Source organism: Bactrocera tryoni, unplaced genomic scaffold (assembly GCF_016617805.1).
Source record: "Bactrocera tryoni isolate S06 unplaced genomic scaffold, CSIRO_BtryS06_freeze2 scaffold_11, whole genome shotgun sequence".
Classification (NCBI taxonomy): Eukaryota; Metazoa; Arthropoda; class Insecta; order Diptera; family Tephritidae; genus Bactrocera; species Bactrocera tryoni.
The window spans coordinates 7,000,921-7,013,670 of NW_024395824.1; the positions used below are offsets into that span (position 1 = coordinate 7,000,921).

Sequence of the window (12,750 nt, forward strand, 5' to 3'; positions counted from 1 at the left end):
ATCTATTGTCCCGTCACAATGTTCTGTCATTAAAGCTATTACTGTCCACATTATCCAAATCTGTAAATTTTTAAGATCTTTTTATATTGCTAGTATGGAATTTTTCTAAGTTTTGTTTTCTATATTTAGGCTGTTCCTTGTGCCTAACTGCTTTATAATTTTTTATAAATCCTTCCGTTCTTTGTTCTGTATAGTCTTCCCTGTTCCTATTTAGTTTGTTGATTGTCTTTTCTTTTTGTTGTTATAAATTTTTTCTTACTATCTCTTTATCTACTTTATTGTTATGTACCTCGTTGGGTGTGAATTTTATTGTAGAATCAAATCTGTTGCGTCAAGCGACAAGATATATATGTGTATTTAAACCTGAAATTAAAATTAAGAAAAATGAATTATAAAAAATTATAAAATATTGAATTATCTAAATTATTGTATACTTACCTTAATTATGCATTCATACTACTAATCTACTACTTACCTTAATACTTACCATAATCTATTACAATATTGAACGAAAAGTTGAAGATAATTATGACCTCTATTATGCGTTGCATTCGATCTTCGACAACGATCGAAAATGCTGGTCGAACGAATTTGCATTTGGTATTACGACGCTCATTCGATGAAGATTGGCGTTATTGTGAATTGCAATCATTTTGAATGTTCACGATAGTATACATCTGTCAGATGGTGTAAAAACTAAAAGCGTTTTGTTTACGAAGTGTGAAAGTAAAACTAACTAATATTTTATAAATAAAGAAAATATAAATAAAAGTTAAAATAAAATATGACTACGACTGAGTTGTGGTTTGGCGATTCTTCAGAGGAGGATGAAAGCTTACTGGAATTGGCTAGAAATAGAAAGAAGCTAAGGGACGCTTCCAACCCTTTGGAATTGGATTCCGCTACGTAAGTACAATGCTATTTGTTAGAGGTTTCTACATGTTCAACATTTAGGAAATTTTATTTGTAGATTTATAAAAAACTTCCGTTTGTCGAAAGAGGCGTTTGTTGATTTGCTGTCCGCTACAGAGGAGATGCTGCAGCGATGCACACGAGCGAAATCTATTCCCAATATACTAAAATTGCCAACAACTTTACGATTTTGTGCTCAGGGATCGTATCAACTTAGTATAGGGAACGAAAACATGCTTGGACTTGCACAGCCCACGGTGTCTGTGGTACTATCTGAGGTACTCGATGCCCTGGAGAATTTCATTTGCCAAAGATGGATAAAATTCAATTATACCGAGGCTGAAATGCAACAAGCAAAATCTTATATTTATAGCAATACCAGATTTCCTGGGGTAATCGGTTGTGTTGATGGTACACACATCAAAATTGTGGCTCCCAAAAAGGAGTTGCAGCATTTATATTACAACAGAAAAGGATTCTTTAGCATTAATGCTATGATTGTAAGTATGCAAACAAGTTTATCGTAAATTTGTAGTTGAGCATTTTTGGCTTTTATATTAATTACAGGTTTGTGATCATACAATGAACATACGGTATATAAATGCAAAGAATCCGGGGGCAACGCATGATTCAATGATTTTCAACATGTCAGCATTGAAAGCATATTTAGAACAGCAAGTCGAAAATGGTTTTCGCAATACTTGGCTACTTGGTACATATATGTTTGTCTAAAAAAGCAAAACGTTATATTTTTTAGAATAATTTTTTCTGAATAGGAGACGCTGAATACGCTCTAAAAACATATTTGATGACACCTTTTAGAAATTCTGAAGAAGGATCTCCAGAAAGCAGATACAATACACAACATTCGAGAGCAAGAAATATAGTAGAGCGCACTATTGGAGTGTTGAAAAATAGATTCAGATGTTTGTTACAAGCAAGAGCTCTCCACTATTCTCCAAAAAAGGCGACACAAATTATTAATGTTTGTGCAGCTTTACACAACATTTGCGTATTTTATAAAGTCGAAATTTCTCCTGAAGAATTTCCTTATGAGGCAAACGACAGTAATGGTGGAGTCATTGAAGTTGAATCTGATAACGACTCGGAAGCAGCAGCAATTAAAAATCGTATATCAAGAACGTTTTAGATATAATTAAAAAAAAATAAATTAGAAGTTTATTTATTCAAAATATTTATTATGGAATTCATTGTTCATGTTTATCTACGTAATAAAAAATACTCTTTGACAAAAAATATCACATGATTCATTTACCTTTTGTTCTTAGAAGTATATACAGTCTTAAGATACTAATAAAAGCCGAAAAATATCACATAATTCATTTACCTATTCTACTTAGAAGTATATACAGTCTTAAAATACTAATAAAAACCGAAAAATATCACATAATTCTTTTACCTATTCTACTTAGAAGTATATACAGTCTTAAAATACTAATAGAAACCGAAAAATATCACATAATTCATTTACCTATTCTACTTAGAAGTATGTATATACAGTTTTGAAATAGCAATATAAAAACAAAAAATATTAATTCAGTCTCTTTAAGGCACTTAAACTTACATCTAAATATAAAAGTTAAGAATTATTTAAAGATTTTTTTTTTTAGCTCTAAAATTGCAAGTTTTAACTGCAGTTTTGATTTGCGATCTTGCTGGCTTTTTAAAACTTCTTCTTTGTAAACCCGCAATTTTTCCCTTTTCAGCTGTAGCATTACCTCTGTTGCGTTTTTATCCAGTTCATACTGTTTCTTTAGGTATTCCATTTTTTCTTCAGCACATTTTCGTATGACCCCTAAAGTGGAGACCATTTCTTTGTAGTACTGTTTCTGGGCATTTGTCTGGGAGTCCAGTAACCTCAGCCTCTCTGCCTTGTTGCATTTTTTAATTGGCCGCGTTTTGCGTGCTGGAGGCTCGTGAGCCTCAGAATGAAACTGCACTTCACTTTCTTCAGCCTGAGGATGTGGGGTGGGATTTGGTGGAGCTCAAAGTTGTGGTTCAACATCGCCACTTATATCCGGACCAAATTCGGCTCCCGGCGGGTTTATGCAGGCATCAAACTCAAGTAAGCCAATAATACTCTCTTCAGTATTAGAAAATCCCTGCAGCCTGTTAGTACCTCCGCCTGTTGCTCTGTACTCCGCTTTGCTTTGCGACAGTTTTTTCTTTGTCTTTGACTTTATATCAGCCCATACCTACAATGTCCAAATAAAAATGTATTTCCACAAAAAACACAGAACAACTTTATGAACCTTCATCCACTTTGCCGCTGGTCTAGTTGGTGGACCCAAACAGTTCAGCTCAAAGCAATTCCTCCCATTTTGTTGCCGCCTGAACTTTGGTGCAAATCCTCTGCAAATTGTGGATTTTCTTCCATTAAAGCTACCAGTTTTTCCAACTGCTGTTTAGTGCTCACGACTTTCGACCTGCATAAAATTAACAAAAATAGTATAAATTAATTATTTGTTACCATAAAGCAATAAATAAACGCAAAAAACCTACATTTTCACAAATTTCCATTCACTACGCTACGCTGTCGATAGGTAAATTCTGTTCGACAGCTATTTCGATGCTCAACGAACGATGCTATGCAACTCTGTCGATAGAATATCACTCATAATAGGGGCCTATATTTACCCCTTTTTTATACACATGAACATTACCACTAGTTTAAGCCGTTAGTTTAAGATTTAGGCTAAGCAACTAAATGAAATTAAATAAAGAAGCTATTGTAATTGAACCGTATGACCGAACACACGCGTTTTCATTTTTATCGCATTTTTCGTGACAGGCAATTAGGCTTATTGACTTTGTTCGCGCATTCCCAAGTTATATGTATTATCGCTTCTCAAAAACGCTTGAGAATTTTCATGGCGCCCGAGCAGGGACTTAGTGCGTGAGCTAAGAAAATTTTATTTGACTTTCGTTTTCGTTTTAATTAACCATTATCGTTTTAATTGCCTGTCAATCGTCGGTTTTCGGTCTTCGCAAAGTGAAGTGGAAAAACCAAATTAAAAAACATAAACCTTAAACAAAAACAAAGAAATATAAATTGGAAGTGACTAAGTTGTTCAGTGCAGTGATAGTGCTACCTAAATACAGAAAAAATAAAACATAAAATATAAACACAAAACTAAAGCGAGAATAAAAAGAAAAAGTGGCGGTAAAATTATTTAATACTTACTTATGTATGTATATACATACGAGGACAGTGATTAATGCTTACATATACGTGAATACCTTGAAAAATAAAGTGGCTAAATAAAAAGCAAATATACATATGTATATGTGAAACAGAAAAATTTAAACATAATATAAAAACCAAATATAAATATATGTACATACATACATAAACGTGAAGTGGAGTGCTAAATAAATACTTACCCATATACCCACTATAAAATCAAAAAAAAAAAAGAAGGGAAGTATTGTGAAGTGTGTGCATAGACATACGTATGTATATACATAAATATACTTAGCATATAACTAAAGAAAATAAAAAGTGGTACTTACAAGTGTATGAGGTGAATTATTTATGTGGTACAGTGGTGGGCGCAAATAAAAAACGAAAAATTTCTGCCTTAACCAAAAACAATATATACGTATATATACCTACTTATATATTACAGTGTAAAAAACAGTTTTCTAAACTGTTTAAAGTGCCGCAAAAGTAAAAAACCGGTAAGCCCAAAAACCGTTGGTATCATCCGTTGCTGCCAATTCGTTGCTGCGGTAATTACTTCGTTGCCATCACTTCGCCGTTATCGCACCGCTGCTGCCATCGTCGCTGCTACCATCAAACCGGTGCTGCCATCAACGCCGCTGCCGTCGTGGGAATGAGCTGCCACTGCATTCTCTGCAAAAGGGACGTAAGCACCGGCAAACAGCCGACGCACCAGGTAACGAGTGCGAATTACTGAAAGCAGTGCAAAAAAAAAAAACGCAAACTAGAACAAAACAAATGCACTTTCAGTTTTTGGCTCTCCCTTTTCACTTTATATCATATTGACTATATTGTATTGGATTGTATTTATTATACATACATACATACATATATATCTTTGTACATACTCATACGCACATATACGAAATCAAGGTGAATAAGGGATTTTGGGATTTTGCGGTAGCCCTTTATTTTGAAATAAAGGTGAAAAAATTATTAATTGCAAAATTAAATTATCTCGTTTTTCGCAATTTTTTCGATCCGCGTTTGCGCTTTGTCGATTTTCCTTCGGATATTTTCCGATTAAATTACTTTTTTGTGCTATTGCTCATTTTGCGCATTTATTGGTTTGGCTTTCGTATACTTGGGAATCGATATTATTTTTTCCCGTTTTCGTAACCGATTCCAAATATATTTGTTGCCAACTCTATTGCTATTGGTTTCGCTTTCGTATATTTGGGAATCGGCATTTATTTTTCGTTTTCGTTATCGATTCTTAATATATCTGCTGCCAACTGTTATAGTATTTTTTCGGAAATTTAATTTAAACAAGCAGAAATGTGCAAGCCAAAGCTAACTCTCGCAAACTTGTCTCCAAGTTAGGAGTTGACGGACTTAGAATCGTTCAGACGTCAAAGAACGGTTGCGAAAAGTAGTATTTTGCGCATTAAAACGGGCCTTCTTGAAATACTATGTCTTTAGATCCAATAGAATTGGAATGCCGTTTAGATACATATATTAAATTCACATAGTGAAAAATTGATGAAATGCCAATCAAAGATTGAAGAAATTGATGAAGACGACATGGCCCGAGGGGAGTTAGAGGACATCATCGTTGAAACGAAATCCATAATTACGTCAATTTTAGCGAAAAATAAAACTTCACTTGCCGAAACATCTTTTGTAGCTTCTCACAGCTCAAGGCTCCCTAAAATGAATTTACCGAAATTCAAGGGAGAATATTCAGAATTTAAAAATTTTATGAGTTTGTTCGAGAGCTTGGTTCATAACGATCCAAATATCCCAGATATTGAAAAATTTAACCATTTGGTTAATTGTCTATCTGGAGAATCTTTGGGAACAGTTAAAGCGTTTCAGATGTCGGATGAAAATTATCCGAAAGCGTTGGCAAGTCTCAAAAAAGTTTATGATAATAAATGTTTGATATTTTTCAATACAATATCTAAACTTTTTGAGCTGCCAACAATCCCAAAGCCTTCTGCGCCTTCCCTGCGTTCAATGATTGACGAAGTGTCAGCGGTATATGATTCATTGCTATCGCTGGGCGATGAAAAACAAATAACGAACGCAATAATCATACATTTAGTAATGACAAAGGTTGACCCTGCCACCCGATCCAAATGGGAAGAAGCGCTGGACTATGACAAACTGCTACTGTGGAAGGACTGTGAAGCCACCCTAAATAGAAGATACCAGCAACTATCAGCGGAAGGAGCATCCCACTCAAGAACGAAGCCCATACCAGCAGGCAGTACGAGTCATGGGAAGCAACAACAAATGGATAGGGCCAAATCGGCGCTAGTTGCAGCAAATACGAGGCAGCCTCTTTGCCAACAATACAAATCGAGGGATCACCCTCTAACTGCCTGCCCCACTTTTAAGGCGCTTCCGGTGCAGCAGAGGTTCGAGTTCGTGAAATCGGTGCCCTTATGCATAAACTGTTTGCGTAAGGGACACACGGTCTCTAAGTGCAGAGCGGATCGTTGCCGCATATGCAATCGATCCCATCACTCGCTATTGCACCAGTATCCAGTGTCCTTCCCCGCTGCACCTCATCCGCAACCATCAACTACACATGCCATGCATACAGCCAGTATGCCGGATCGGGTTTTGTTGGCGACAGCAGTAATTCTAGTAAGGAGCAGCTGCGGAGATTACCTGCCTGCGAGAGCCTTGCTGGACTCAGGCTCCCAGGTCAACTTTATGACGGAGGACTTGGCACAAAAGTTGCGGATTCGACGCCAGCATAAAACATTAAGCGTAATTGGAATTGGCAATTCCAATACAAAAGTGGGGTCAAAACTAAGCGCGTTTGTCAAGTCACGGTTAAATAATTTTGAAAGACCATAACATCAATGTTAATGGCTGGAAAATTCCGTAAAATATTGAATTGGCGGATCCAGAATTTCATAAATCTAAAAAAGTGGATATCCTATTGGGTGCTGAAACATTTTTCGACCTTTTAGCTGTTGGCCAAATTAAAAATGGTCCTAACCAACCAACACTTCAGAAAACCCTTTTAGGATGGATTGTATCTGGCAAATACGTCAGCAATCTAAGTTCTCCTCCCAGATTACATAGCACATTATGCCAAGCTGAAGAAGACTTCACGTCAATAGATTCAGTAGTCCAAAGGTTTTGGGCTCTAGAAGAATTACCTTCAGAATCGAATGGCATCAAATTCACACCAGAGCAACAAGAGTGTGAAATTTTTTTCGTAAATACAACTCAAGTATTGCCTTCAGGACGGCTTCAAGTAAGAATGCCTTTTAAAGCTGACCGTAAGTTACTCGGTCACTCCTATGAAACCGCAGTTCGGCGGTTTCAGGCCCTGGAGAGAAGGACATTAAAAGATCCAGAACTTCGTAAAATGTATCTGGACTTTATGAATGAATATAGAGCATTGGGTCACATGAGCCCAACGAACAATAAGATCTCGAGTGAGCCACACTACTTCATTCCGCATCAATGCGTTTTAAGGCCCGAGAGCACAACAACCAAATTACGTGTTGTATTTGATGCCTCGATTCGATCTTCAACTCAAATAGCGTTGAATGAACTTTTGATGGTAGGTCCAACCATCCAAGATGAATTATATTCAACTCTTCTTCGCTTTCGCTTACATAAGTATGCACTAACAGCGGACATTACTAAAATGTACCGTCAAATACTTATGCATGAAGAAGACAGAAGTTGTCAACTTATTGTGTGGAGAGAGCATCCTTCTGAGCAAATTCAAATTTTTCGTCTTAACACCGTAACATACGGCACTGCGCCTGCTCTATTTCTCGCAACACGGTGTTTGCAAATGCTCAGTGATGCCAAGACAATGAAATATCCACTCGGTTCATTGGCCATCAAAAGAGACTTTTATGTTGATGATTTATTAACAGGGTCCGAAAATTTTGAGTCTCTAGATCTTTTGAGAAGTAAGGTAATTAAAATATTAAACTCGGCCGGATTCACTTTAACGAAATGGTTTTCAAACCACTCTAAATTTTTCGACAGTGATTGCACTGAAAAGTCATTAAGCTTCAACGACAAAAGTTCCATTAAAACGTTAGGAATCCATTGGTTGCCGAAGGAGGATTTGTTTCGATTTGTTTTAGATGACAATTTTAATGATCTGCGAGCCACTAAACGAAACATATTGTCAGTTTCTGCTCGCCTTTTTGATTCTCTTGGGATTACTAGCCCCACTAGTTACCAAAGCAAAAATCTTATTGCAAGAGCTTTGGATCCAAAAACTAGATTAGGATGAGTCGATTCCATTGCGCCTTGACACCAGCTGGCAGAACTTTAAAGCCAACCTAATGCAGCTCTCATCGATAAGCATTCCTCGTTACGTAAACGTTGATTCGAGTGCCATCTGCCAAATACATGGCTTCTCCGACGCCTTAATAAGGGCGTACGGATGCTGCATATACATACGAAGCCAATCTGCTAGTGGTATTAAATGTATGCTGCTTACTGCGAAGTCTAGAGTGGCTCCGCTGAAGACCAAATCTCTTCAAGACGCGCTCTCGGCAGCACATCTTCTATCGAAATTATGGCAAGAGTAGCGCCTATGTTGAGTAGACATTTCGAAAATATTACATTTTGGACAGACTCTGAAATCGTTTTACATTGGATTAAAACACATCCATCTTCACTACAAACCTTCGTCGCAAACAGAGTGTCCGAAATTCAAGAGTTGACTGGACAAAGTACATTGGCGACATGTGCCAACGAAACAAAAATCCTGCGGATCAAGTGTCTCGGGGTTGTAACGCGTGGACGTTCTTGAATAACTCGATATGGTTTGGCGGTCCACAGTTCCTCCTAGAAGACCCTGCATTATGGCCAATTAATAACCACTTCCAGTTTCTCACCAGAAGACGAAGCATTAGAGAAGAAGAAGAATACGTTTATATCTAATTTCAACTACTGAGAAAAATTCAATATTGGACCTTATTAAAAATTCTCTTCTCATAAAAAATTGCTTCGTGTGGTCGCATACATATTACGATAGATCAGACGGCAACCAATCTTCCATGGCTTCAGAAGAGATAAACTTGAGTTTTCTAAAAATTGCACAGGTGGTCCAGCATTCAGAATTTTCGGATGTCATTCAAAAATTTCATAAAGGTACCACCCTAACCGCAAACTTGCAAAAACTTAACCCGTTTCTGCACGAGTACTCGGCTATGTCGCTTTCGTTCAAATTAATCCGCGTAGGATGTCGCCTATTAAATGCACCTCTCCCATACGATGCCAAATTTCCGCTTTTATTAAATAAAAGTTCGCACTTCGTTATAACGTATTTACGGTTCCTGCACATTCGAAATCACCACGCTGGGGCTAAAGCGTTGGTTGCGCTTCTTCGAGAACGCATATGGCTAATTAATGCCCGAGAAGCTTGCATTAGAACCGTAAGAAACAGTATATATTGTTTTCATTACAAGCCGAAGTTGCAAAACCAAATAATGGGAAATTCGCCAGTCGAAAGACTTCGAGCACTACGGCCCATTCTTATATGTGGCGTAGATTATATATACACAACTCTAAAAATACGCGGTCGACCACCCGTAAAAACACATGTATATTGCAGTTTTCGTTTGCTTCACTTCAAAAGCAGTACATTTGGAATTAGTTTCGGACATATGTTCTAATTCATTTATTTTCGCCCTGAAAAGGTTCATTGGTCGCCGAGGAATGCCAACGAAGATATTCAGCGACAACGCCACCAATTTCGTCGGCGCCGACCGCAAGCTGCGCGAATTGAAGGAGGCGTTCCTAGCAATGGGTCCAGACCTGAAGAGATTCGCAGCAGACGAAGGGTGCAGCTTCATCTTTATACCACCGCGGGCGCCGCACTTCGGCGGGTTATGGGAAGCCGCGGTGAAGTCCGCCAAGCATCACGTCGTTCGCGTAATCGGCAACGCGATGCTGACCGCAGAGGAACTGTCAACTCTACTGGCAGAAGTGGAGGCCATCCTCAATTCTCGGCCCCTAACACCGCTGAGCCAGGACCCCAACGACGGCGAGGCACTAACCCCAGCGCATCTGCTGATAGGGTGCTCCCTGCGAGCATTACCTCCAGAGCAAGTGCCAGTGGACCCAGTTCGTTGTTGCGAGAGATGGCAACTTGTTTGCTGTCTCAAGCAACAGTTCTGGCGACAGTGGTCCAAAGTCTACCTGACGGGACTTCAGGAACGCAACAAGTGGCTGCACCCCACTCGCAATCTGCAGCTCACCGACCTCGTCCTCGTCCACGAGAACAACGTGCCGCCACAGCAGTGGGTACTCGGACGCGTCGTCGCCACCGTCGAAGGGTGCGAGTCGCAGAAGTAGCAACCAAGACGGGCACGATTAAGCGCCCCATCCACAAACTGGCTGTCCTTCCACTGGATATTGAAGGAATCTGATCCTGTCAAGGTGGCCGGTGTTGCGTCAAGCGACAAGATATATATGTGTATTTAAACCTGAAATTAAAATTAAGAAAAATGAATTATAAAAAATTATAAAATATTGAATTATCTAAATTATTGTATACTTATCTTAATTATGCATTCATACTACTAATCTACTACTTACCTTAATACTTACCATAATCTATTACAATATTGAACGAAAAGTTGAAGATAATTATATTTACCCCTTTTTTATACATATGAACTTTACCACTAGTTTAAGCCGTTAGTTTAAGATTTAGGCTAAGCAACTAAATGAAATTAAATAAAGAAGCTATTGTAATTGAACCGCATGACCGAACGCACGCGTTTTCATTTTTATCGCATTTTCCGTGACAGGCAATTAGGCTTATTGACTTAGTTCGCACATTCCCAAGTTATATGTATTATCGCTTCTCAAAAACGATTGAGAATTTTTCAAAATCTATCATTATAATTCCTAATAGCTTTTTGAATTAGCTGCTTAATTGATACATTTTTATTTAATTTATATAACATTCTAAATTTTTCAGAAATTTATTATGAAATCTTTCAATGTCTGCATTACCCGTATGGCTGTTGGGTTTGGTTAAATGTAGTTCTATATTTTCATTATATAAAAATTCCCTAATTCTTGTAGCATTAAATTCATTGTCAGCTACTATTTTCTTTGGTTTTCTTATTTTGGTAAAATAGTCTTCTAATTGTTCGATGAATATAATGTGATTTCTATCAGTTAAAGGATATGCTACTCCATATTTGGAAAATTTGTCTATAATTGTGAAAAAATGGAATCTTTTTATAACATATGTGTCTATGTGGATTATTTCATTATTCTTCGTAGGCGTTTCTGTATAAAAAAATTTTTGTTTAATAGGTCTCCTATCTTATTTTACTTCTTGACATGTTTCGCATTGATTAATTACTATTTGTATTAACTCTCCTAATTTCGGATAATAAATTTTATTTCTAAGTTGATTATATGTTTCTTGTATGCCCGAATGCATACTTTCTCTAATGTGATACAACGAAATTTGCTTAACAGCTTTCCACTTCTGTTTCTATATCCTGTGCTCTCATTGTGCTCTTTATAAATTCTAATTGTTTATCGTTCTGAAAACATTTCTATTAGTTTCTCTTGTACTATGTTATACTGTCGCTCGGAAAATTCCGAATAAATTCCTACTTTTCCTTTTGTTATATATTTTTTAAATATTTCACTCAATCTGTCGAAATCATACTCTGAAATAAAAATAATTCTTTTTCCATGTATCTGTTTTAGTTCTTCTATCTTGTTGTTTGTCAAAATAATTTGGGTTTTATATTTATTAACTATCTCCTCCTTGATATAAAAATGATCTTGTAAATTTTCTTCTGCTGAATGTATTGTTTGCATTGATGTATCGTCATCTAAATTGTTAACTTTATTTAGGTCGTGCTCTGAAATTTCATCGGTATTTTCATCTTTATTTCCTTTTATCTCATCTTCATTATCTTGTATTCTGCTAAGAAAATCTGCCACTCTGTTTTCCTTTCCTTTAATATATTCGATGTCAAATCGATATTCTCCTAATTTTAACAACCATCTTTGATGTTTTGGTGACATGTCTTTCCCTCTATATTTTGAATGTAAATATTTAATTGGTTGATGATCTGTTACGATCTTAAATTTTCTACCGTATAAATATGGTCTAAAGTAGTTTACGCTCCAAATAATTGCTAAAAATTCCTTATCAGTTGCTGAATAATTTCGTTCATGATTATTTAAGGTTCTTGATGCATAACATATTGGGTGCCCTTCTTGAGATATAAATGCTCCTATTGCATAATTTGATGCATCTGTAGTTAATGTAAATGCTTTTTCAAAATTTGGATACCGTAAAATTGGATGCGAGCTTATTAATCGTTTAAGTTTTTCGAATGCTTCTATATATGAAGGATCTTTTATATTAACTCGGACTCCTTTTTTTAGATATTTTGTAATTGGTTGTGCTACCTTTGCATAGTCCTTAACAAATTTCCTATAATAACCTGTTATACCTAAAAAGCTCTTAATTTGTTTTTCCGTTTTTGGTAATTCTAATTCTTCTATTACTTTGATTTTATTTGGATTGGGCTCGTCCCAATTTATCTAAAATTGAATCAATGTTAGGAAGAGGATATTTATCATCTATAGTTACCTCATTTAACTTCCTATAATCG

General features: G+C 36.6%; 1 protein-coding gene across 1 annotated transcript; it reads left to right on the forward strand.

Moving 5' to 3' along the window:
- Positions 1-429: 429 nt before the first annotated feature.
- Positions 430-2,160, forward strand: LOC120779746 (putative nuclease HARBI1). Its single transcript, XM_040112127.1, has 4 exons — positions 430-906; positions 971-1,412; positions 1,480-1,624; positions 1,689-2,160. The coding sequence occupies exons 1-4, from the start codon at positions 785-787 to the stop codon at positions 2,060-2,062; spliced, it is 1,083 nt and encodes a 360-aa protein (XP_039968061.1). The 5' UTR covers positions 430-784; the 3' UTR covers positions 2,063-2,160.
- The last annotated feature ends 10,590 nt before the right edge of the window (positions 2,161-12,750 follow it).

Bases quoted from the DNA above. Each gene is read 5' to 3' on its own strand.
- LOC120779746 (XM_040112127.1), top strand. From the start codon at position 785: ATGACTACGACTGAGTTGTGGTTTGGCGATTCTTCAGAGGAGGATGAA. The intron at 907-970 runs GTAAGTACAATG...TTTTATTTGTAG, and splicing joins TTGGAATTGGATTCCGCTAC to ATTTATAAAAAACTTCCGTT. The intron at 1,625-1,688 runs GTACATATATGT...TTTTCTGAATAG, and splicing joins TCGCAATACTTGGCTACTTG to GAGACGCTGAATACGCTCTA.